Here is a 27,539-nt window from a genome sequence, read left to right on the forward strand (position 1 = left end):
TAAAATAAAAAAATGATTTTATTAATATTGAGAAGAGAAAAGTACAGGAAGGGACTGCATCAAAAAGGCATATAAATCAGAGCTTTCCCCGGAACTACTCAATTAAGATATAATTTCTATAGCGTGGCCTAGGGCTCTGATATGAAGAGAGCAAACTAGGAAAAAGAAATCAGAAACTCCACTCAAATTCCAGGCTCAATGCTCAATATTTCAATAAGGAAAGGTCCCTGTCAGCCGAATGTGGTCCAGTGTCCTACGAAGACCATATTTAAGCACTGCCATGTTACCAGCTCTGAACCCATGTCCATACACTGGTGACATATCTGATTCAATCTGGTGTTTAAAGAACTCCCCAAGCTTCCTATCAAATGGAGATCTAGCTCCATGCTTTGATGATGTCATAGCAGAAGAGGACGAGGTTGACGCAGCATTGCTTCCTGACATGGACATAATCTGGGATTCTAACCACATGTGAGCCAGCACCTGACAAATACCTTCTTCAACATCTTGACTGAGAGTTCGATAACCTTTCAAACAAATAGCAAATATATCAGCATCTTGAGATTTTTCAAAAAATCTGATAAATTGCAGTCATTGAGGAAATGAAAGAATCCCATCTTTCATGCTTAAAAAAACTTCATTGAAATCCTAAAGTGACTTTAATTTAGTGATATACATAATATAATAAATAAATAAAAAACAAAACCAAGAAATTAAATGATACGATTTCATCTCATCTGGTTTAGAAAACATCCCATTAACAAGATATATGATATGCCAGAGAACGGAGGAGCACCTCTAAGCCGCAACCATGCATGCATCATCTCATGAGCTAGGATCGATCCAGTTAGCAACCTGCATGAGAGATTTTCTATCATACATTGTAACTGTGAGGTCCAAATATAACATCTGCAAGAAAAAATGAAATATAAAGAGAATGTGAACAAGCATTTCATTTACGCCTGAGGGGCCAACATCAATTCTCTAGATTTGTCACATATTGCCAAATGAGAAACTTCAGCTCATGAATTAATTCCAATAATCGCACTCGTTCAAGTGAACTTATATCTCATCACCCTCCCCCCGCTCCATATCTGAGTTGTTTTGGGTGTATACATAAAAATTTAAACCTTCTCTCACAAACTCATAAGGCAGGATAGATCCAGTCAGCGCATGCAAGTTTTTCAATTGTACATTGACAAAGTGAGGTAAAAAAATCTAACAAATTTGCCAAAAAAAAAAAAAAAAAAATGAAATGCTAAAGGGGAAGGAAACAAACCTGTCAGCTGAGGCTAAGAAGCCGATATCAATCCTCTAGATTTGTCAGTTCACATATTGCTATAAGAGACACTTTAGCTCATTAATCAATCCAATTAGGACAATGCTTGCCTTAGGCCATATAAGAAGGAACTTCCTTCTTATATGAGACCTAAACCAATTGGAACTTCACACCTATTTAAAACTTTAAAATTTTAAAAATGGGTCACTGTGTCTCTTTAACCGGTCATTCAAGGGGAAAGGTAGGTTAATAAAAGAAAAAAAAATAAGGAATTTTTTTTCCTCAACCTAGCTTCTCTCTCCACCGTCACCGTAACTTCTCTCTCCCCCTATTTATCAAAAATAATAATAATAACTTCTTTCTTCCCCCACCAAATCTCCATTGTTGCCCACCACTTTCTCCGTTCTTAAACCCTAATATTCATCATTTTCTTCCGCCAGCCAACCTCCACCACCTCCACTACTTATCCCCTCCCCCACCACCAAAACTCCATTGTGTGCGATTCATGCTAAGAGGGAACCGTCATGCCCAAGGATGTTCAGCTGGCAAGGAGAATTTGAGGCAATAGCTTAGAGCAAGGTCTTGGGTTGTATTGGGTTATGGGCAGTTTGTGTTTTGTACTTGGGTTAGGGTTTGTTAGTGGCATTAAAGCGTAAATTAATCTAATTTTAGTATTTGAATTTCATTCAATGAAAAATTGCAATTTTATTTTGTTCACTGTCTGTTATTTTGATTTAATTGCTTGATGGGTGAATGATAATTAGAAGAGAGAGAATCTACAGTTTGAGATGCAAAGAGAAGAAATACCTTTTGTTGAAAGATATAAAAAGTTGAAGAGAGAAATTAAACATGAAGAACACAAGAATATAACATGGTTCAGCCACTAGGGCTTACATCCACGACACACAAAGCCGAAAGAGCTACATCTCTTTAATTTCATTCTCTCTTAATTTTATTTACAATAACCACCTCTATTTATAGGTGAATTGGGGAAGACTTGTAGCTACAATAAAGGATTTACACAAAAAGTCAAATACAAATATGACAACAACTTGTTGCCCAAGTATAGCAACTTAACATTCTGTCAAAGAGTGCTTTAAGGCCTTAAATCACTCATATAATTATTCTCCAACACCTTTCTTTTTCTTTCTCTTTTTAAACTACCTTTCTTAGATGACCCGTAAAAGAGACCCAATAACTCATGTTTAAGTCTTTACAAGTTTTAAATACGTGTCGAGTCCCTATTGGTCCAGGTCTCATATAAGAAGGAAATTCCTTCTTATATGGCCAAAGGCAAGCATTGTCCTTTCCAATTATATCTCTTTCAAGTTAATTTTAGATCTCCTCACCCTTCCTAGTTCATTAATTATTGTTTATTTCTTATTATTATTAGGGCGAATTGCACTAAACCATCCTTGACTTTCATCATTTGGGAAAAACCCTCTTGATAAATTTGTTGGCATAAGACCCCCTCAACTAACGAAAAACTCATGAGGGGGTTATGGAACTAAATGGCTGTTAACGGAAAGTGAAAATTACTAAAATACGAATGTAGTATGCACGGCGTCGTTTTGGTGTATATACTAAAAGTGCCCTATTTGGCGTCGTCTTTTTTTTATCCCTTTAGCCTCTGGCTAGGGTGTTTCCAACTTTTTCTTGCAACAAATACAAATCTATATATAGAACCGTTAAACTGCTACACATTGTTGCATTGTAGAAGATTTAGAGAGAGGTTGGATTATATTTATCTATTATTTCTTCTTCTGCAACCAATCTTTATATATATTTATAAATAATGTTCTACCACTGCAGCAAACACTAGAGAGAGGGAGGCATTGTAGAGAGAGAGTAAGGTAGAGAGTGGAGAGGAGAGCAGAGAGAAGTCACAGAGCAGATATCGATATATATGGTGCAGGGGCTACTGAGTATCATTCAGTATCAATCCAACACTAAAGCTAGGTAAGCTCAACACTATGCCTGTGTTCTTTACACAGGCAGTTCCAAGCCCGGATAAAGGAGGAGGGTCGCACCAGGTAGCTTGACAACCGGCGTAAAAATTTTCCATGACCAATATGAACATGAATCATATGGAAACATAGGATCCATGTAGCCGACCCCAAATAGTTGGGAAAAGGCTTTCTTGTCATTGTTGTTGCTGCATATACATATAATTGCTAAAAAAAATTCTAATGATTTTGTGTATGAATAGAACTTTGCTTGCTAATCTTTAATTAATACTGTCCGTAACTAACATTTACTCATCCCATAAGTTTTTAACTAAGTTTTTCAGTAAATATTTGTATTAATGTGTGTATATATATATATATAGTCCTAATCTCTTGCTCAGTGAGCAAGAGAATTTATTCACACCACATTCCAAACCCACTAGTTTTCTTTCCTTGTAGTAGAAAATCATTCTCTGCCATTTTATTTTCCAAATTTAAGATTACCAATACCACTCATTTTATTAACTAAGGCAATTAGCAAAATAAAAAACACCCAATTATCAAACAAAGAAATTGGAAATCAATCCCCAATTATCTATGCAGAAGGCAAAAGGTGCTTCACCCCTTTATTGTATTGTAATTCAAATCGTATAACTAACTGTTCACTCATGCTTAAGAAAGTCTCTCCAAAGGCCAAGTTTGCCCACCAAATCTGAACTGAACCTTGCCGCTCACCAAACAGGAATTGAGAAAGGAAGGTGAGGAATGAATGGAAGACTGGGCAAAAGGCCGGCGAAAAGAGGAGAGGTTGCCATGGATGCTGAAAGAAATTCAAATTATAAATGATTCAGGCAACATCGGATCTCAGGGAAGGTTGATACATGGAAGTCAAAGTGAAATTCACTTGAAACGGGCTAAATCCACATTTATACCTGAATAGATAAGACTCGGGAACAGATTAGAATAGGGAAAGTGCTAGTAGTTTTCTCCCAAACAAAAGCTTGCCTGATGAGGGTGAGGCTGCTCCATCCACAGTTATACCTGCCATCTTTCCTCTGCTTAGGTGACTGGACGCATATGTGAAAGCGCATTGAATTTACCACATGCTATCTTCTTTTATCCATCTTTTACAAATCCAATCCAACCATATAAATTTTTTGTTCGCAATCACCAATAAATGTTAATATATCTAAAAACGCATTACAAAGATTTACATTATTTTTTTTCTTGTGCAATCCTCAACATATCTCTGAACACATATAAAACGTGAATAAAAACAAAAATTAATTTTTCAGAAAGAACGAAAATAAAAAGATAATTACCAAATTTCTTGAGAGTGTGAAACGTGAAGAATGTAAAGAATTTTTGGGTGTTGATTTCTAATTTCTTTGTTTGATAATAGGATTTTTTAATTTTTTTTTTTAGTAATTGCCTTAATTAATACAATGAGTGGTATTGGTAATCTTAGATTTAGAAACTAAAATAGACAGAGAGTGGTTTTCTAATACAAGGAAAGAAAACTAGTGGGTTTGGAATGCGACCGTTAAAAAACGGCACATCTACAAAGTGTGGATAAATTCTCTTGCTCACCGATGAGCAAGAGATCAGGACTCTATATGTGTGTGTGTGTGTGTGTGTGTGTATGTATATATATAGTTGGAATCTTTTGTGTTTCCATACATGAAATTTATATTGAACTTGTTAACTACCCCCACTCCAAATTTCAAAAGCTTAAGCTGTTAGAGAGGGTGTAAATTTGAGAATGCACCCACATGTGACCTCCTTTTGGTCCAACACATGTTTCAAATTTAATTGTGAGGGTGACGATGAAGTTTGAACAGAGATATGAATGGCAATGGAGCAGGTTTAGGGCGGGGGAATCCTTTCCCATCCCCGTCCTCGCCCCCATTTAAGTTTCCATGTTTCGTCCCCCACCCGAAACCATTTAGCAAACCTCCCTCCCACCTATCCCCGCCCCCTTTTAAGCTCCCCCGCCACGCACCCACCCACCCCACCCCACCCCATTTAAACTCCCCCGCCACGCACCCACCCACCCCACCCCACCCCATTTAAACTCCCACTCAATTTTTTTTCCTAATCTTCCCATCTCACTCAAATTTTATAAAGTCATATTTAAAAAATATAAATCAACTAAACATTCTTTCAAACCAAATAACAATCACATTGGTAAGTTTGAAAGTTTCCAACATAATAAAGTAAACTATGCATATTACATTCTTCCTATGATTTGAGTAATGGGAAGATTAGAGTTTTTAAGGCATACAGACTATATATATATAAAGGGTAAAATAGTAAATTTTAAAACAAACGAGGTGGGGCAGAGTGACCTTCCCCCGTCCCCGCCGCCATGCGGGTTATCACTCCTATACCGTCTCCCCGCCCAAAACCCTTAGGGTCTGTTTAGTAATACTTTTACATTCTGTTTTTTACTGTCAATTTCTAAAATCCCAAAGTAAAAGTACAAATTATGTTTATTAATATAATTTTACTTTTCACATTTTAAAAAGTACTTTCAGATTTAATGAAGGAACCAGAAAGTGAGAAAAGTGTGCTTTCTATAATTTCTGCACTATTCAAGGAAATTACATTCTACACTATAGCTCCCACATCTTCTGCTCACCCATATCCTTCTCAGTTCTCACTGAATACCACTCTTCACCACCACCATCTTTCTCCTCTCTCTTCTTCTCTCTACCACCACAAACTGCTACCAAACATCGTCGAAAACTGAAACCCCCTCATCATTTTGAAAGAGCAAGGTTAATATGAAATTCCTCCTCGAAGAAGTTAAAATCAACGGAATTCTCTGCCGAATCGGAGACCCTGGTGGTCTCAAATGCCGCCACCGCCAGTGGAGTTTGAGTCACATCCGATGAGAGGAGAGAGAAGACATAAACATTTTCTCTCTCTACTGGTTTAACCTAAGCCCACTTGGCTGAAAGTAGATGAATGGCGGCGGCGAGCAGTGTCTCCAAGCTGAGGCCGGACGGACTAAACTTATCAACGGACCGAACGGCGACGAGGCTGTGACGATGTGGGCAAGGAATCCGGCAATTGGGTATCTTCTGCTCTGCTTTCAAAAGTCAAAAATCTATGAAAAAGAAAAGACATGAAAAGTCAAGGCAAGCTTTTGATTTTGATCCCTAAAGATTAGACCTTCTAGGTCCAAAAATACCAAAAATAGAAAGATTAGGGCCTCAGACTAATCTTCCCAAGAATAGAGATCGTGAGAGGAGTCATACCATATGTAAGGGGTATAGCTCTAGGAACGGGCTTACACGATGGGTTGACTAATGGCTCGCCGGATATGACCAAGTTAATCCGGCGTTGAGAGACCCAATTAGAGAAAGGGAAAAAAAATTTAGAGAGAGAAAGATAAAGGAAGCAAAATTAAAATCAAAATTATAAAACTTACTTTCTGTTTTTTACTTTCAAAATACTAAAAATAAAATTTTCTTATTAAACACCATTTTACTTTCTATTTCATCTCAAAAAAGTAAAATTATGATTTTACTTTTGAAGAAAGTAAAAGCAAGAAAGTGAAAGCGTAAGTAAACGGGCCCTTAAACGGCCCCCCAAAACCATTTTAAACAGAGCAGGTCGGGATGGGCACCCAACGGAGAAGGGTGTTTTGCCATCCTAAACATAGGCCATTACCTGCTCTAATATTATGTTAACCACCATCTACTTCAAAAGCTTAAGCTATTAGAGATTATGTAATTTTAATATATAAAAATCCTTCAACAAAACCAATGCATTTATGGATATTTCTTCAGATTAATTTCTCTTATGCCTGATAAATAAATGCCCCTTGTGTGACTCTTCTTTGTCATTGACATTTCTGTGTGTGTATATACAATGGCTCACTTTATGCTTGATAATTTAAACAAATAAAATGAAAATAACTAAAATGCCTAGGGTCTGGAAATGGGAGCTACACCCATTATTTAAAAGATGATTCTAAGGGCTTTTCATCACAAAAAATGTATCAACAAAGTCAGGTGCCAAACAAGGTAGATTTTTAAAATAGCTGTTTAGTTCCGTAACTCCCTTGTGAGTTTTTTGTTAATTGAGGGGGGTTTTATGCCAATTTTTTTTTTATCATAAAGGATTTTTTTTTTTTTTTTTTCAAACGATGAAAGTCAAGGGGGGTTTAGTATAATTCGCCCCTATTATTATTATAAGTTGTCTCTATAAACTCTTCTTTTTAACATAGATTAATGAAATTTACATAGCTAAAATAAAATAAAATTCTATTCAAAACTTAACTGAAATTTGTAGAAGTTAGCCAGATCAAGACGCGGACAATAACAAATAATGACATGTGACTAGGATGATCATTGTTAAAATCCACAAATAGCTATCATGTTGAGTAAATGGCACATGTAGTATCAGCTTTAAAACCCCGAGCCAGGGAACATCAATGACTGTTATTTACAAGAAACTTGCAGGAATGCAAGTGAATCCGATAGACCCAGAAACCTGTTTAGACTTGGTGTCTGTGTTGATAGATTCCATGATGAAAACGTCAGTAGTAATTGGTCAAGTCAAAAGTCGGTCGGTTTAGGTTTGCTTGGTGAGGCAGTTATTGTTAATTTACTTGCTGATTTGCTTGTACGAAAGTGATTGAAGACTGAAGATCAAAGACGAAATGAAGATTGTAAAAAAGAAGAGGTTCAACACTACAAAAATTTAACTTACCAACAGACTGAACTTTAGACGGGTTGTTGGCGATTGATCCAAATAAGGTTGTGGACCAACCCAATTACCCAGTTGCGAAAAAATAAAGAGTTTCTAAGTCTAAAAAATTTGCTTTTACCAATTTATCTTGAACTAGACTTTCTAAAACACTATAAAACGGCTCATTATCTTCCTTCCATTAAAATAAGCAGAGAGTAGAAGAGATACATCTTTATGAGATTATGAGAACTTTCACATGCGTAGCTCGAGACTTCCAGTAAGAACCTTGAAAACTTTGTGTGATCGAAGTTGTTTTTCAGAATTTGGCTTGGTTCTTCCTCAATGAGAATTAGTCAGTGTTTTCCGTCATATTTTCTGAAGACCTGTTGTAACTCTTTGGCTGGGAAGGAATTTGTAGTACATCGAGCAGACTCGCTGCTTCCCATGAGGGATCATAAAGAATATGCTGACATTATGTGGAGATAGATATATGGATTGTGTGAAGATTGTTCATTAATTGGAAAACTAGAGGACTTGTGATGAGAAGTGTCAAGTGTAAGACTAGGTAAGATGTAAATCATTGTGGTGGTTCTTGGTAAGAATCTATAAGAAGATCAATCATTGTCCTTCTTTCTTGTATCCCGTGATTTCTTCATGTTTGTGTTTTCTACGTAAAAAGTCGTGTCTTCTGTTATTCTTTTGAATGATTGGGTGGTTGATGCATAATGGCTAGTTGAATTTTATTAAAAATTAACAAGTAATAAAACTTAGAAATATGATCATGTGTAAGCAAATTCCTAACCAGAACCACATTGAGGTGTAATTTTATTTCTGTAAATCAAATTGAAGATTCATAGACTTCAATACAAACACTAGGGTAAAGTAAGCAGAGCACTGTAAGGACACTTGATGTTTAATGAATATTTTAGAAGGTTCTTTATGATTAAGAAGTTAGAAATATATTCTAAGTGGCAAATTGGACAATGCACTCTTCGTTCACTTTGGTCTTGCACCGGTCGAAGTGTCCATTGGATTTTTAAAGGCTCAAAACAGTGAACACTAGAACCAGCGGGTAAAACAGTGAACACTAGAACCAGGGGGTTTTTGTACTTACAGTGGTCCATTTTGTTTTAGCCCAAACATGTGTTATAACCAGTAGCCAGTTGCACTGATGGAAGATCTGACTTGCACCTGTCCAACTTTTCCCAGTGCATGTCTTTGTTTCTTACCCTGCTTCCAACTTCTTTCTACTTTCTAGTGAGCGTCTTCCAATGCTTTTAGAAAACCTTTTCATCTTAAAATCAAGACTCTGTCTACAAAAGCTGAATATCGATCAATTTGAAAAGAGAGAGAACTTGTGATTGAATAGAGACATGTTTGAGAGAAAATTTGCTAAGAATTTTTTTTTTGTTTCTTCCAAAGTTCTACGCACTTTTTACACGTCGCTGCCAGTGGTGTGTGTTCTCACTGTTTGTGGATATCGAGATATTCTACTGAATTCATCCTAAATGATTAGAGCAGCATAATAATCGATGTCTTCACACTTGCAAGTGGAAGGAGAAAGGCGATTAATCAATATGAAAAGCCGCTCTTCATGAGTTGTTCACATTGGCGTGGATGAGCGTTGATGGTGATTCTAAAGTTACCAAGATTGGAGAATAATGTGTTGGACATAAATCAACTAGTGAGACTCGGCCGAGTTCAAGTCTGATACTCACTGATATATCGGTGGGAATAGGAATCACATGAGACTTGGCCGAGTCCCTAGGGGATTCAAATCTCGTCCTCAAACCTAGGGAATCCGCTGAAACTCAGCAGAGTCCCTTTTAAGTCCCTGGGGACTGCAGCACATCTAATGGTGTGAAAGGTCATAACTGATTCCATTCTGATACAACCCCGCATCTGTAATATAAAGTCTGTGTAGGTGTCAAACCATCCTACAAATACGATTTATGAATGACAATAAATGTGAAGCAACTTTCTTAAAGTTAAGTGCAGCTTCTCTATTGAAGAAGTTCTCTTGCCAACGGGCAGTGGCCCAGCAGACAGCAGTACCAGGCCCCTACTTCTCGAAGGGAGGTCAGGGGTTCAAGCCTCAATGGAGGCATGGGTGTGTGAGTACCACCAACTAAGAAGAAGAAGAAGGAAAAAAAAAAAAAAAAAGTGCAGCTTCTTTATTGAAGAAGTTCGCATATGAACCCTGTGTATTCTTTTAGAAGCATATAATCAAATACTTAAGTAATAAGAGTTCCCTAATAGGAAAAAGAATGCAAGTCTCTCTTTCCCTCACAAAGAATGTAATTGCCAATTTGCCATCACGATATCTTTGTACGACTCCACAAATAGCACAAATTGTTCGGAACAATATTAAGTCCAAGCAAATATCATGCAAACTATTTTTTCACTTAAACCAGAATAGAGCTCTATATTGGGTTTCCTTACTAAAGTCAGTAAACTTGGTTTTTCTTATATTCCACCACCTTCTTTCTTTGAATATCTCAACAAATCTTCAATTGCTTTAGATTGGTCAACATCCTCCAATAGAAAATCAAAATAAATTCTAATCACATCAGTATGTGTTAGCATATATGATAGCCACGATTCATGGAATGACTTACCATAATAGCAGAGATTTGATTATGCATATGTTAGCATATATGATAGCCACGATTTATGGAATAACTTACCATAATAGCAGAGATTTGATTATGCTATAGAATATGCCATAGAATATGCTTTAGAATATGCTGTGATTTGATTTAGATTTGATTTAGTTTCCTTTCTTGTAATATGAACATGTGCTCATTTTATCTATAAATACTAGAGCTGTGAATGAATGATTCATCTCATTCAAGCCTTTACACAATTCTCTCCTCCTTTTTATATTTCTACTTGGTCTCAAAGCCAGGGTGGTCTGACTGCAATGAGGGCATTGTGAGTTCGGCACCACCCATTCAGGAATGGTCTAATGGCCATCCGGGAGGTGTCGGGTAGGCAGGGTGGTCCGACCTCAATGAGGGCGTTGCAAGTTTGGCACCACCCATTCAGAAACGGTCTGAGGAGAGATAGTCGTTTCTTTTTTATGGTCTGAGTATACATTATTGATTCTTTCATTTACATTATTTAAACATATGTATGAAGGGGAATGGTTTGATTCTTCCATCTACATGTTTTAAACATGTGAAGGGAAATGGTCTAAGGAGACATTGTTGGTTGTTTATGGTCTGAGCAGACATGATTGGTTGTTTATGGTCTGAGCAGACATGATTGGTTGTTTATGGTCTGAGAAGACATTTTTGATTTGTTAATCGGCACTTCATTTGAGAGAAAAATCATTGCTAGTCAGATTTTCACTCTGCAACTTGTAGATTCTTACAAAGGGCGTTAGCAAAATTGTGTTTAAGAATGCATTGTCCAAGGGCGTTTCAGATATCCATGCACCAACTTGAGGGGGAATGTTAACATATATGATAGTCACGATTTATGGAATGACTTATCATAATAGCAAAGGTCTGATTATGCATATGTTAGCATATATGATAGCCACGATTTATGGAATGACTTATCATATTAGCAGAGATTTGATTATACTATAGAATATGTTGTGATTTGATTTAGTTTCCTTTCTTGTAATATGAGCATGTGCTCTTTTTATCTATAAATACTAGAGCTGTGAATAAGTGAGTCATCTCACAAGCCTTTACACAATTCTCTCCTTCTTTTTACATTTCTACTGTATGATTGCAGAGAAATTCTTTAGAATGCTTTGTGATTTCTTTCCCACCTAATCCATTTTTGCTCTGTAGTAATTTCGTTAAGATTATGCTTGCCTACATATTTCTCTCCCTACTTACACATGCATGCTATATTAATCTGCATTTAGTACCATGACCCTCGCATGTCTTTAACATAAATAAGTTTATATGAATGATCAAATGCAATAAGGCGTTTGACAGTAAACTTTCTGCATTTAGCCAAACCATCAATCAAAACAGGGTTTTTCCTTCTATTCCCTTGATTTTATGTTATTATTTAAATCCTGAATAGTTTTTCATAGGAAGAGAGTGGTTTTTAAAACATAAAATAAAAGGTATCACGAGTAGTTGACCTTCTCCCCCACTGTTTCATTTACGCATATCACCAAAAATTGAATTTTCCATTTTCATAGTGGTACCAAGATGTACTCTTGTCATTCCATTCAAAGACCATTGATCATGCTAATTTTGAACTATGTACAACAATTAGGACTCAAATGTACTAACATGTAGTAGTGATAATAATATAAACGTCAATCTATTCGAGATATTGCAATACTGTTAAGACGATATGTATTATATTATGTTATGTGCATGTAAGTGGTACTAATTGTGCTAGTGCAAGTTTATTTTGTTAACTCGATATCGTGCATCACATAAATCCCCTTCTACTATAAGTTAACAGCATAGGGAGAAAGCGAAACAATACCTCGGAAGGCCATATAAAATGAGAATTGCTGTCACTTCACAACGACGCGTTAACTTATAGGGCTCTGTTATCATGTTCATGACTCTATTCCCTGCCCCAATCCTTGGTCGCTTCAAAATCTAGAAATTATCAGAGAAAATAGGATAAAAATCTCTAACCAATAAATTTTTCTTTTCTAAGAAGGCGATCATTCTGGAAAAAAAGGAAACAAAGAAATGAAAGCAATATAAGGAATCCTTACAGTGCTGACAGTTTGTTCTTCAGAAAGGCAGAGTCCTCTAGTCTCAGGCAAGTGATGATGGCCCTGTTCATTAGAAAGAACCATAATTATAAGCTTTCTCTCTGTCGAAAGGGGAAAAGAGACACACACGAAAGAAAAACAAAAAACCATTACTTATATAATGGTTCCAACATATTTTCCCTTACATGCTTTTCTCCATCCATGGCTTCATTTAGTGCTTGTCTCTCAACCAATAATAACGGAACCTGCTGCTCCACTTTCATGTTTAAACCTTCGTAAAATTCTTGTATATCAAGATGAAGGGGTTGACACTCATTGGTATCCATGATTGCAGAATCGAGACACTCCAGGCAGAGCTTCCTACCATCATCAAGGGCAACATATCTTGTATCTGTTGGCTGCATATGATAAGCAAAAGATCCGTACTGATCAACATTTATCAAAAAAATGGTCAACTAGACTTTTCTGGAAACCATGAAAAGTTCGCTTTGGCTAGACTGACCTCCATTCTCTCACAGCTACAACACCGTGGAGTTCCATCATGCTCATGAAAAGGGCAGTATTTTTGGGCCCAAAAAGGATGTGCCCTATATTCAATAAGACCAGCAGCGTTTGTTGGAATCTGTAAAGGATGATATGCATTTCAAAGAACCAACAGAGATTGGCAATAAATAAAATATCTGAAGAAAAGTAGAATAGCAATTTAGCAAGTCTCATTTGTCAAATCTCATAAATGTGAAATCTCAGATAATCATAAACTGATTGCATTACGAGAACCCCAGAAATGTTGATGTAAAGCCTCCGAAGAAAAATGAATGACTGAATGATAATAGAAAGTTGTGCCCAATTGAAAGAGGCTTCTTAGATCTAAATAGTCTCCAAAAGTTCTCAAATAGAGTTTGCAAGAGAATTTTGGTTAGGAGCTTTATCTCTATATGAAGCCATGTAATTAAAGAAAATTTCCATAGTTTCTGGGTCATTGTGCAACAATTTTTTGGCGTGATTTATCACAGAAATAAGAAATTAATTGTTATTAGTTAATCAATCAGTAAAGCTATAACTGTAAAGGAACCAAAACTTATGAAATTGACTCCTACTGGATCTTTCATCTGATTCCAACAATACATGTTCATCAAATGGGCAAAGCTGACGCCACTTGTTTATTGAGACTAACCCACTGGTTTATTTTCTCCATGCGCAGCTTGCATGACGTGTTCTGGGATTCTTGTAACACAACTCAAAAACTAGGAGAAAAATGTCATGGTTGAAGTTTTTAAGTAAATCCATCCAGATTACTCTCACAGTGAGCGTATGTGAGCCCCAAAATATATATTTTTTCTTTCTTTTTGTTTTCTTTTCCATTTTTCTTTGGCATGGTTTATAGACAGATAATGACCATGGGCAGTTAAGTGGTTCAGGCTTCAAGTTGCTTCTCTTGTTTCCATTGAAAGAAGGGTGCTCAACAAATATGATAGTATACAACTTTTTGCACTGCTTTAATTTCTTTAAATTACTAACTTAGCTTTTTGTATGGAACACGCAATATAAATTTAGTGCTTCTACAAATAAGAAAACTGAATTTCTTTTCCTGCCATTTCATTTCTCCGCATAATTAGTCTCCCGTGTGATATAATAATAATCTATAGAGGACATTAGTTGAAAGTAACAACCGCAAGAACATTATTCATAACTTTTTTATATTACAGTATATGGATATTAATACACGGCATACTATGATATGACATTTAAATCCACCTGCATATATTTCAGGCTTATCAACACTAAATGAGCACTCGGTAATTACTATTCAGGAAATAGTGGTAAAAGGGAAAAATCAACTGAACATTCACTTAATATTGCTACACATAGTCCCTAGAATTCCAAAGATAGTATTGCCTCAGCGAGGATACAAGTCAAAAAACATAGAATATCAGTTTGTTTGCCCTGGCCATTCACAAATAAAAATGAAAAAGAAAGAGCTTGTGCAAGATACAAGAGAATCATTTCCTTGATAGCCAAGAGATACTTACAAAGTGCTTGCAAACATCACATTTAGGGTGATACTGCTCCTTGTAGCAAGATTTGTGATAAGGGTAATTCCCTGACATGGAAAACTACAAGCAAAAGGAGATGTGCAAAATCAACCACTATAAGCCGAGCAAATGGCACTTGTTTAACTTATGAAAAAAGAAGGGCATTTGTTTATTAGTAAACCAATAATACTCCCTCAATCCCACAAAATGTCTAACTTTCCATTCTGCTGGTCCCTAATGTGTGTCCATTAAATTAAACAGTTTTAATTATTTTCCTTTTCACATATTACCCCTTGTTACAAATACATTAGATGTATATAAAAAAAAGCAAAATGAATTACAAGAATGAGATGTCAAGGATGATCAAGGTTAGTTTAAGATGACTGCAATTAAAATTGTAAGTAGTCAATTCTTAATTATATCTCCTTAACTTGAAGGACAGAGAGAGTATTAATAAAAGGACAATAGATTCCAGGAAAGAATCAGAATTTTGGCAGTCTATCAGAAGTACATTTCATACCTCATACTCAACAATTGGTTGGTTGCAGGCATGGCATCGGAAACATTCTGGATGCCAAACTGCACCCATGCAACTCAGAAATCGTCCATGACCAATCTCAGCATTACAACCAGCACAAATCCTACAATAAAAATAAAAAGTAAACATTGCTTGATAAAGTTGTAAATGTGTGGAATTGCCTTGAGGTAAATCATAATAAAAATGAACTGATACATCTAAATTTCGATAGAAAAAAGTAACTGCTAGAGAAGAATCAAAAGACGGAAAATGATTGAGAGCTTTCATCTCTCCTTCCTCTTTACATTCATATTGCTCAGCTGGTGTTACTTTAACTATGGGCCGCATTACATTTTGCAAGAACAAAAATCAAAGCAAATTGATTTCTTCTGGTTCACCAATCGATTTCAAGTTCCTTCCAGAGGCACTGAAACATGTTTCTAGAGCTCCTGTACATGATCCATGTGCTGACAACAGTAAACAAATCGAAGATGATGCTGCTAAGCCTGCTATAGCTATGCAAAGCATGCCACTCAGCCAAAATGGTTGTAACGTAGTCGATTCAATCATTCAACTCATGGAGATTAGCTACCCTCAGGAATCTAAATGTTCAGATTCAAACAAAAGGTAACCTGTCTTCTACTCTTCTCCCTCAAGGATTTTGAACACAAATTTTTACAAGAAAGAAGGTACAGGCCCGAATACCCATCTATCACCAGGCTTGTCCACATGTCCAGGCAACCCACATCTGAACCAGTTCAAACAAAATCTGGATTGATATGTTTCCATGATAATAATGATCTGTGTCCAAATAGAAACAGTGGTACTTGGAGCAATTTGTTCCATGAAAAATCCAACAGTGGAGGAGAGAGAGAAAATAGTTTTTGAATACACAAAGCCCCCCTCCAAGAATGCTTCAGTCTGCTTGTTTTCAGAAGTAAAAGGAGATAGTCGGATACTTAATTTTTGGACAATTGCCATAAATGCTAGTAAAATATAGTATTGGTAAATTTCAGAGCAAATATGGCCTAAACTAAATCTTGGCCATGAAATATGGTTTTTCCCTTTTTAAGTCTAATAATGCTCAGGAAAAAGAGATGCTTTTTGAGAATAGACCTTGGCATATTGTAGGGAGGTTAATTGTGCTTAGACTATGGTAGCTTAGACTCGATCTTGTTTAGGAAAGGTTAAACTCCATTTCTATTTGGTTCAAATTTTTTAATGCGACCAAAAAATAATAATAATAATAATAAAACAACATACCAAGCACAAGCAAGAAGTTTGACATCATAGACACAGGGAAGAACATCGTTTGCATTGACAAGGTTCCTTTAAAGAAACATGTTTTAAGTCCTTGAGTCAATTATTATTTCATTGGAGAAGCTGGAGGAGAGTTCTCTATTGGTGTGTCAAATGTTATTTTTCCCTCTTGTGTAATAGCTCATGCTTTCAAGTCCACGCTTCTAATCCCTTTAACATACATATCATGACAACAGGGGGATCCTCTTGGGTATGAGAAAGGAAATTGATAGCTAGGTTTATTGATCTTAATTACCTAGCCACTCATTTTGTGAGTGGTTTTGTGTTGGGAGCCAGAGGGATAAGGATTGCTTTTCTTTTGTGGTTTTCCGAACTTTTTAGGTTGTGAAGTCTATTTTAGCTGGCTAGGCTTGCTTATGGTCTCGTGGCTTAGGACTTGCTTTTCTTTTGTGTTCATTCTGGTCTTTCGGGTCATGAAGGCCTTTCTGGCTGGCTAGGCGTACTTATACTCTCAGGCTGTGAGAGGTTTCTTGAGCTCTTTGAGGTCAATTTTCCGCTTCGTTGTATATCTTCTGTACGCCTCTCAAATTTGGTTAAAAAGAAATTTTGGCAGTGAATGGGAAGTCCAATAACAAATTCAATGACTCTGCAGCAGGTAGATTTCAATATCTAGAATAACAGATGCGTATGAGAGTAATTCCTTTTTCCACGCATACAGGATCAGAACATCAAATCCAGCAAAATCAAAGCACATTGAAAACTGTGTTTAACATTAAACTTCAGTATCAAAGGTTATAGTTGTACATGCTGGGGGCAAAAGGTTGCAATTTTTCAAAAGTTCTACCAAAATATGATTCAACCAGCACATAAAGCCCTTTATAGAGTATTACAATCATATATCAGTGTTTAAAGTAGAGGACTTATGACATCATATATATTTTAAACTATTACTCCTTTCTTAATATGGACCATTGCTTAAAAAGAAAAACCACCAGATTGACAGGCATGAGGAAACGAGTTCAAGTATGAAGTATAAGAGCTGCCACTTTGTTCAAAATAATGTCATATCCAGTCTTTCCTTCCCAGTACCTAAGTAAGCGAGGCCAACTATTGATAGAAATACATTTATGATTTATCTATATAGCTAAGGGACTGGTTTTTACAATTGACAGCTAAAGGATCATCAAGCTAATCGATGATGCCAGAAGGGCGGACTAGATACGAACTTAACCATTGCCATTATTTGCCCAAAGTGGCTGTAAACTATATTTTTTTAATTTTTTATAGTAAACTAGAATTGAAAAATAAATCAACAAAAAATTTAGTAGCAATAAAGTAAAAGAATCTTAAGAGGGTCAGGATCTATAAAAAATTTAAAAGAAAGAGCGGCTATGATGACTAATCATATTATCAGCGTAACTTTAGGGAATCTGTGCATTCGGAAAGAAACTGAACCATGATGGCACAACATGGAGAGAAAACAGGAATTCGTTGTCCTCTCTTTCTTTATATTCAAAAACAACAATGTATATGCATCTGTGTGTTGAGATCCAATTCAAAGAGGCCAACAATAGTTCATTATAAGAAACAAAAAAGCTTGACCACAGAAACGGCTAGTAACCACAAATGCAGACAGTACAAAAGCTAGTACTATTATCGACTTAAATCCTAATGAGCTGAAACAAAGACATATCAATAACAAATGCTACTCTCTTAATTCATCTATACACCCAGTACCACACATGCAAGAAGGGTGAGATATTTCCAATTACAGGATAAAATAGTTGGGAACATACTTGGGAATTGCATAATGATTAGTTAGAAGTGATTAAATTTTAATGACAATAATATGTATCATGAAAAAAACACACACAAAATAAGCAAGGACAAGTTAAACAAATTACCACCAAAAGTGAGATAAAAACTATCAGACATAAAGAGTTCGTATACCTGAACCCTGTTGAATAAGGAAAAGGTATAGGTTGATAAAAATTTCCATTGCCATTTGCAGATCGGGATGGAGACTCTACACTCAAGCTTTCTTGTATAGCTCTAGCAAGTTGCTCATCTTCTTTCAATTGGGAGTCATTGTCTGTCCAATCATTTGAGAAACTTATTAATTTAGAAATATCATAAATAAGGGCACACAAAATAGAGAAAATATTCAAAATATAGATCTGAAAAAACTCAATCACTTCCCTTTGCAAATACCTACTGTAGCAATCAAAAAGCTTAAAAAGACTAATCCACTATACAACATTAAGAAATATAAGAGAGCATGTACATGTGTGAGTTCCATTAACCATGCCTCTCCTGATTATCTGAATCATTGATGTACCTCTTTGTAAACACAAATTACTTTTGATCCACTCTTTCTAAGTGACTCTAATCCTTACAGTTTCCACTGATTGCCAAAATGATTTTCTCATGCCACTGAATAGAGTACTTATGTAATAACGTGTACAACATAAGTTGAATCTTCTTACTTGAACTATCATACTCGTCAATAAAAACTAATTTAACTAGTCAACAATCTTTATGTTTTCAAAATTAATAAATAAACACAGCAACATGTATACTAGCTAATTGCCAAAACACTGTCCTCCATTATATATCTCCTATTATAGCAAAGGCATTTTCTGCAAGATTAAAGCTAATCTCAGCCAGAGAGCAAAGCACAGAGTGTTGTGAATTTGGAGCACGTAATAATAATGAAAAAAAAAAAAGTCTCGCACTCTGATCACCTTCCATGCCACAAAAACTGCTTGCTAACTACTGATGTTGGATGTTAGCCACAACAAGACGTTGAAGTTTAGTACCCCGCTTTCCTCTTCAACTCTGATTAATAGCCATTCAAACACAGTATATCTTAATTCCCAAATAAGCCCAGTTTGTCCCTCATTGCTCGAATGCTATGCATTAAAATCACATAGAGATTATGCATATTCCATCAAGTCCTATTCATGATCACTAAAAGAACCAAGGAACATTTTACATTGACAATAAACTGAACCTTTTCCCATCAATAGAAACAAGAGAAAATTGAATCACTATATGTAATAATAAAAATTCACTTCGATGTAAAAAAAAAGTTCACGATGACTAAAAGAACCAAGGTTCGTGATGCTGTTTTATAAAACTAACTTTCAAAATTTTAAGAGCTGTATTTTAATTGCTGAATTTTTAAGTGTTAGATTCACAAATCCGAAAATCTATTTGGTATTAACTGAATTTTGATTGCTGAATTTATTTAAAACTGTTTGATAAGTACAAAAGACTGAACTCTGCAAACTGTATCATGTACAGTAAAACATACTGTACAACAGTACAACATCATCTACAAGTGGCAAAGCACTGGAACAAATGGATCATACACTACAAATATAAAAAAGTCAAATTCCAAAATAATCATGAACCTGGGCACACCTCCCCATCAAGTTCTTAAATTCTTAAAGGTTATTTAATTTGGGCATTCATTAACAGATGGCATTATAGCTCAACCTTAACATATATATAATTACATATTACACCATCATCATAGAGATAACTAAACGTTTGCCACATTACAGGCAGAATAATTAACAATACTAGCATCCATGCAGCAAAGACAAATCTTATGCCACTGATAATATCAATGGAGCTCACTAATGTCAGAGGAAGTTATGGACCAAGTTAGCAAAATTTCCGGAACACCCATTGCTTCAAGTAGAATCACGAAGACTAATATGCACGTAACGTTCAATAACTTTCAATCACATACAACTATGTTACAATGTCATTCTCTTCACCTTCATAGTTACAAGTACCAAACCAACTTCCATGTAGAGTATTGCACAATAATGGTAAGATCTTTACAACAATCTACAGTTCCATGAATACTACTGATGACACCGGATAGCTGTATCACTCACCAATTACATGTTTCCCTTTCTGATATTCGTCTGATAGGGAGAGCGCAATAGCATGATCTATATCTTCAATCTCTGACCATGCATCCTGCGTCCAAATTCCTCAATGAAGTAGGTAAGAAAAAGGAGCAAAATAAAATTTGATTAACAATTGTCCAATGTTACACCACTTCAACAAAGGAGCTATAAAAACATTCAGTGGAAAAAAACGACCATAGATATGTTGAAAAAAGCATGAATTGACTTCTTCTTTTTTATAAGTAAAAATATATTAGAGCGTTCAAAAGGGGAACGCATCCCGAAAGCTATAGAAAAAAAACATGAATTGACTTTCATCCCAGCATTTTTAGTTAAATTGAGACTTGGAATCTAAGTTCCCACATTAGGCAAAATATAGAAAACAATCTAGCCCAACGAAATGATGATAGAAAAGCTCGTAATTACCCCTGAACTTGAAGGTTCATTCCCGACTGTATCCGATCCATATCTCCAATCATATCGCCCTTCTGAAATTTTATGGCTTGAGCCTTTAAAAATTTTGCTAAGCCAACCCATTATGGAACGCGTTATCTGCTCATGTCAAGAAAGTTTTTAGTTGCATAAAATCATCCAATCAAGTAGTAGAAACATCATGAGGATGATAAAAACAGAATGTAGAATCCTCAGATATTCTGTATTAGCTAGATTCCCACAGACTTCGAAATACACACAAAGAATTTATGCTTATTGATTTTAATATTCACTATGAAAAACTCTTTTTCGCATTTCCTTTTTCAATGAATAAATCAGTCCTAAGATGATTGGTTCAAACCCAAATAAAATAACTCAATATTTTCAAATTTGGTTTTAAGACAAATGACAAGACAAACAGAACCGCGAGAAATGCAGATTATCCCCATACCATTGCACAAAGTGGTTGTCAAGAATGTAGCATGCAAGCCTCAATTGGAACCACGGAGCATCGAATGCAAACCAAATAATTTACTCCTCATCAAGAAAGCTAATCAAACAAGAAAAGAAAATGCACAATAGAATGACTCATCATCACACATAAACTACTGCCCTAGATATCTAAGTTTCAAATAAGCAACCCAAAAAATTCTAAGATGAGGCATCAAAGTTCTTATCATATCCCAAGTTAATATAAGAACGACCCAGAAAAAAAGATTCTTCCAGCTTATTGAGCCCATTACATTAATGGCCATTAGCATATCACCCCATATTAAATAAAGATAAAACAATTCATAATATCTTGATGAACTCACATTAATCAGAGAATCTGAAGAAATGGTAGAAGCTGAAAAACCCCAGATCAGATAAGAACCCAATTAGCCCAAAAGCCAGCATCGTCCAGAACAATTACATTCGAATAAAGATATTCTCTACCGTACCCTTTTATTTTCTTTCAATCCAAACAAGAATCTACAAACGAATAACTGAGATATGAAAAAAATATAGGGTCCGAAACCTTAACAAACACCCAAAAAAATGATACTATATATAAAAGGATGGTTGAAAAATTGAAGAATGCTTGAATAGTACGCATTATTCAAAGTCAAAGAAATAGAGCTTAACCCAAGAGGGTTTGACGACGGAACATCAAACCCAGTTGGGGGTTTTCACTTTTCAGTCCGTTTGAATGCGTTGAGAGGTTTATATTGGCGTGTGGGGTCCTTTTACCTCTCTCAGAGAAAAAGGACCCCCAAAAGTTTCTCGATGAGAGAGAGAGAGAGAGAGAGAGACAGAGCCTGAGGAGAGAGAATAGTTTGGTCAGCTTCTGTTGTGTGAATTATGTAAGGCAACGCTAAAGACGATTCTAACGAGTAATTATTCATTTATTGGAACTATACTTCTTAGTTCTTAAACACAATCCTGTCCGTCCATATCAAGAAAGATGCCTAATCATTCACAAATGAATAACAAATTCTCATCAATATATATTTTTTCTTTTTAATAATATTTGACTAATTGCAATCAAGACTGATCAACACGTCTAATAAGCCATTCTTTTAATTCCAGCACCGATTAAATTTGAGAAGGGGCCTTGTGTTACAGGGTATTGACACTGTTTCATAATTTTATACTCATGTTTTATTTGATAAGGAAAAATCTTTAATTAAGGTGGAGTTATGAAAAGTTTGAAGTGGAGTTATGAGAAATCCTTGTGTCTACCTTTGGCTATTGCCAAAGTCGAACCTGTTATAATAACTTCTTATAAGTAAGTTGTGGAATTCTTGTCAAAGTCAGAAAATTTAGGGAAAAGGTTCAAGATTTGAGAAAGAAGTTGCACCTAGTATTTTAGAATTAGAGATTGATATGGTAACTCCTTGTATGTAAGTTATGGAATACTTGTTAAATAAGAAATTAAGTTTTGAAGACTCTATATATAGATATAGGTATGAGAGGTTAGCTAGAGAAAACAAAGAAAAGATATAAGGCGTTTAAGGGTGACTATTATGGGAAAAAGGGGGGGTATATGTAATTTTCAAGTATATATATATATATATATGTAATCTCAAAAGAGATGATGAGTGAGTGAGTGAGTGAGTGAGGTTTTGATATATGATTGTACATTATTTTCCTTGATACATATTGTGTTGTGCATGGATGCATATGATTGTTATATTCACATATGCTTATGTTGATATGATATGATGTGATGTAATGATGCGTCCATTGTGGACGAGGGATTTAACTTTCAACAATAACTGATTATGGAGTGAGTTAAGGATGGATTAGGGGGAGTTAATTAATCCATAATAGGTACTTATTCCACATTGAATTTGAACGAAAAAAAAAAAAAACAAATATATATGAATTAAGTGTTAATCTAACTTAATAATTTAAATTTTTTTATCAAATCGTGAAGCACCTGTTGTAATAGTTGATATTGGGTTTATATGTGTGCCACTTGGAATAAGCAGAGTGGCCATAATAAGGACTAGGTGGGAAAGTACTTGCGTTGTTACCACAACCTTTCTATAATTGAACCCCGAGATTAAGAAATTGGAGTATATCAAGACTTTTTGTCGTACTAAAATATCCACAAACAAGCTCCCTCCACCATGACATAAGCTGCCATTGTTCAACACCACAAATTTACTTCTTTTTTTCCTTTAAACACCCAATTTTATCTTTATAATGAGTGAATAGAAATTCCTTCCAAGAAATCATTTTTAAAATATATATATATATATATATATATATCTTCCATAATTGTATATCTACAACATGCCAAATCTGTTATACCAAATATTTTACTACAATATAGTGTTCAACTACTAATTCAATAATCAACTTCATTAATTCAATTCAAATGAGATATTAACTCTAATGCATAATTCTACATTAGTATTTATCACACAATCAGGGACATGAGGGTCTAGTGAAATATTTAATAAAATGTTGGTGTGGTGATTGTGTTGATTAAATATAGGACATGTTGATTTTTAATATAAATTATTGACTCACAATTCATATTGGGCACGCTAATTTTTAATAGTATAAATTATTGATTAGCAACACAAATCAATTAAGATAGTACTAACAAATTAATTTCTTTTTGAAAATACATCAAATTTATAAAATATATTCCTACTTAACTGAAAATGAAGTTTGTTGTAAATAATAATAATAATGTTAAATGCCTATATTGAATTGACTTTTTAGAGTTCACAATGCTAAAGATATGATAGTGTCATGCTATTTTTTTTTATTTTTTTTCTCTGAATATGACAATTAGAAAAGGAAAGAAATTCAAACAGAAATTGAGATCAAAGTCACGTGGACTTCTTCTTTCTTTTTCTTTTCTTTTATTTTTTTATGTGGACTTATTCTTTCTAATGGCCTTTGAATGTCAGAGAAAAAAAGAAAAAGGAATTTTTTTTAAAAAAAAACTGGTTAGTAAAACTTGCAAGTCATAAGAGGATAGGAATAATAGAAAGTACTTCATTTGTATCATTTCCATACTTCCATGTTTTAAAGCACGTCACGCAATATAGTTAGGCCCACAATCTAAATTCACATCCGATCCAATCCAAGTTGGGCCAAATTGTTCTTAAATACATTTATATGTTGGACTGCTAGACCTATTTCCAACCCATAATACCATGTTTGCAAGGCAACCCTAAGATATCCAGCTGTGCAAGTTGGCCAATCTAATTTTGTACGAGTTTGGTTAACCATTTTAAAATTTTGGGTTAGACTTTGAGTAATATTTATTTATTTATTTACGTGGCAAGGAGGGGGAGGATAGGGTGAGTCGAATCTGGGCTCCCACACAATCCAAAGGAGTGCTTCTACCAATTGGGATACCCAGCTTACCCCGACAATTCTGTTCAACTTGGTTCTTTTTTTTCCTTTCCATGGTATAATTAAGTTGGCATAAGATCTCTAGGCATGACCCAGAGGTCATATCACTCATGTATTCAGTTTCTAGGTTGTTTATAAAATTTTTGCACTTAATTTATTTAATACCTGTGATCTGAGGATGACTACGGTATCTGAGAGGGGAGGGAGACACGAGTCAAAAATCTCTCCAATGACCTGTATACTAGCTGCAATGCACTACGTGGGGTTGAGATCAATCTAATCTCCAATCTAGGATCACACGTAAGAATATGGGACATGAGTATGACACGATACCAACATAGTGATACGACTATTGTTTTTTTTTAAAAAAAATAGGATGTGAATACGCCAAAAATAAAAAAATAAAAAAAACTAAATTGTTGTATATGTTAAAACAATAATTTTTACTCATTTTATCTTATATAATCTTGAATGAAATCACTAATTTGGATCTTAGAGTTGGATATTTGTTATTTTTGTTTTCTTAAATTTTATATTATTATTTTTAGCTAATTCATAATATATTTTAACTTCTAATGAATCTCATTCTTCTAAAAATATAATTACAAAACTACCCATTTTGTCCAATAACCTGTAAATTCTAGCCTGGCGTGTGTGTTTTGGATGGGTCAAGCCTAACATGGACTAGGTCCATAACCACTACACCACTTAGTTGTGTGACCTTTCATTTCAATCTTGTTATATATATTCACACCAAGTTTCTCTTAAACTTCCAATGCGGAATAAGCATTCCTTCAAACCCATTTCAACTTTTCGTATACTTATCAAACGCTTCACTTTGGACTCGGTTTTGAACAAGTAAATATACCATGCTCATCTACTCTTAGAGAGGAACATGTTCCACTATAGACCCACTAAACACTCCAAATTTAGCCCGAAGATTGTTTGAACACACTAGTTTCAAAATAATTTCTTGCAGACACCCCTAAGAAAAGTATTTGTGCTTCTTAGTCCCTGTGCATCACACAATACAGATGCAGTGGAGTTGATGGTGGGACGAAAACATTCTTCATTGTCGAAAAATAAAATTAGGATTATTTTTGCTAAACAAAGCTAACAAGGCAAACAACAACAGAGCTACAATGCAAAATCCACAAAGGTCAAATTAAGAAGAGTGGAAGAAATATGCACAAGGGCTACATCTTGAACAATAGGACACTTCAATAGCTTGGCAAGCTCATGAGCAATTCGATTGCCATCATAATGAACATGGCTAAAGTAGATTGAAACAACGGTCCTAGAAACCTACTTGATATCAAAGATGCAAGTCTAAATTTCTAATAACCCTTGATAAGACTCCACCATAGCTTTATACACCACCAAAGAGTCACATTAAATGTTAGGAAACTAATAATATTGTAAGTCGCATTAGGCAGTTATATTCTTTTCAATTATTATTTACTTTGTTTATGAAATATGTTATTTTTATTTTTCCTATACAAGAATGCTAATGTAATGGAATTAATATTATGAGTGAAACTTAAGAATTTTTGTGGCTAATCCCTAATTCAAAGGATTACTGGTTTTTGATCTTCAATAAAAGGATCAAATTAGGGTCTAGAAACTGATCATCTAGTATCAAAACATTTGATCTGAGACGGCCAAATTTTCTTTCTTTCTTCTTCTTCCTCTATTGTCCATCTTCATCATATTCGGTTCAAATTTTTTCACAATATGACAGTCAAAGAACTTGAAAAATAATTTGCTGCCTTTATTAATAGGGTGGATGAGTTGCTGCGTGATACACAAACCCATAATGCTACCTTTCAGCTTATTCAAGTGATGTTGTAAGATAAGCAAGAACCACAACTTATTCCTTATTGGCCTCAATGTGATGAGCCTCTTCCCCTAAATGGCATTAACCTTAATCAGCCTCTTTAATTTGATGACGACAATTATTGACATGCTAGTCCGATTATTCAAAGTTGGACTCTTTGAATCGACTTTTCAAAATTTAATGGTACTGATCCTAAAGGGTGGTTGTTTTAGAGTGAACAATTTTAAGAAATAAATGGCATTTTAGATACATAAATGGTTTCATTGGTTATAGTGCACCTTCAAAGAGATGTTATTTCTTAGTATTGTTGGATTAAAAAATCCTTGGGTATTCTGACTTGGCAAAAAAAATATCTGTTCAGTACGTACTCGCTTTAGATCTCGATAACACATTGACCCTTGTTTAGCAACTCTATTGCTAAATAATGTTGTTATTTAATTCAGAAAGACAAGACTTTATTAGTCATGGTGGCCAATGGTGGGTTTCTATTAGACCAAGAGGGGGGAGAATTGATCAAAATAAACTTCTTCCAAGTTCACTGCAGGCTTAAAAAATACACGCAAGGCATAAAACACAAGATGTACAAGGAAACCCTCTCAATAAGAAGTTTTGGCCTCAGCCAATAGTAAACACCACTAGATGTATGCAGTTACATACTCAGTTGTCTCACACTATGCACACACCCTTTTATAAGTTGAAACACTAGTTTTCACAGTCTCTACACATATACTAGCTCAACAAAGTGTATAATACACTCCCCTTGTCCTAAGCACCCTTGCTTGGACCCCGCAAGCTCTCACAACTTATCAAATACATTAAAATGAATGTATAAAAACAATAATCAAGCATACACAAAAGATAAGTATGTTGTGCAACTCAAAACTTCAATCTACAACCTTTAAAGCCTTTTTGTAGAAACTAGGGTTTAAGGGGTAAATCTGGAAATTCGCGTCCCAAAAATTTTGAGATCACTTCCACAGCCTTATATCACCATTGCAAACATGCTCAGGTGATAAACATGAAGAGTACAACATGTATATAT

General features: G+C 35.1%; 1 protein-coding gene across 2 annotated transcripts; it reads right to left on the reverse strand.

The window, feature by feature from the left end:
• LOC132277661 (protein DA1-like) lies at nt 1–22,146 on the reverse strand. 2 transcript variants are annotated; one of them, XM_059779502.1, is made up of 13 exons: nt 21,615–22,146; nt 21,251–21,349; nt 20,794–20,919; nt 20,353–20,437; nt 18,392–18,533; nt 15,185–15,305; nt 14,662–14,745; nt 13,134–13,253; nt 12,817–13,029; nt 12,632–12,694; nt 12,391–12,509; nt 797–855; nt 1–527 (listed from the first exon to the last, which is right to left on the reverse strand). In XM_059779502.1, exons 2-13 carry the CDS (start codon nt 21,251–21,253, stop codon nt 211–213), a joined length of 1,452 nt encoding a protein of 483 aa, XP_059635485.1. In that variant the 5' UTR covers nt 21,254–21,349; nt 21,615–22,146; the 3' UTR covers nt 1–210. The 2 variants fall into 2 exon arrangements, with proteins under 2 accessions (XP_059635485.1, XP_059635486.1); XM_059779503.1 differs by lacking the exon at nt 21,251–21,349.
• Nucleotides 22,147–27,539: the final 5,393 nt, after the last annotated feature.

Source organism: Cornus florida, unplaced genomic scaffold (genome assembly GCF_030987335.1).
Source record: "Cornus florida cultivar Cherokee Brave unplaced genomic scaffold, ASM3098733v1 CherokeeBrave_3.0.0_Hap2_Chr10, whole genome shotgun sequence".
In the NCBI taxonomy this organism is placed as follows: domain Eukaryota; kingdom Viridiplantae; phylum Streptophyta; class Magnoliopsida; order Cornales; family Cornaceae; genus Cornus; species Cornus florida.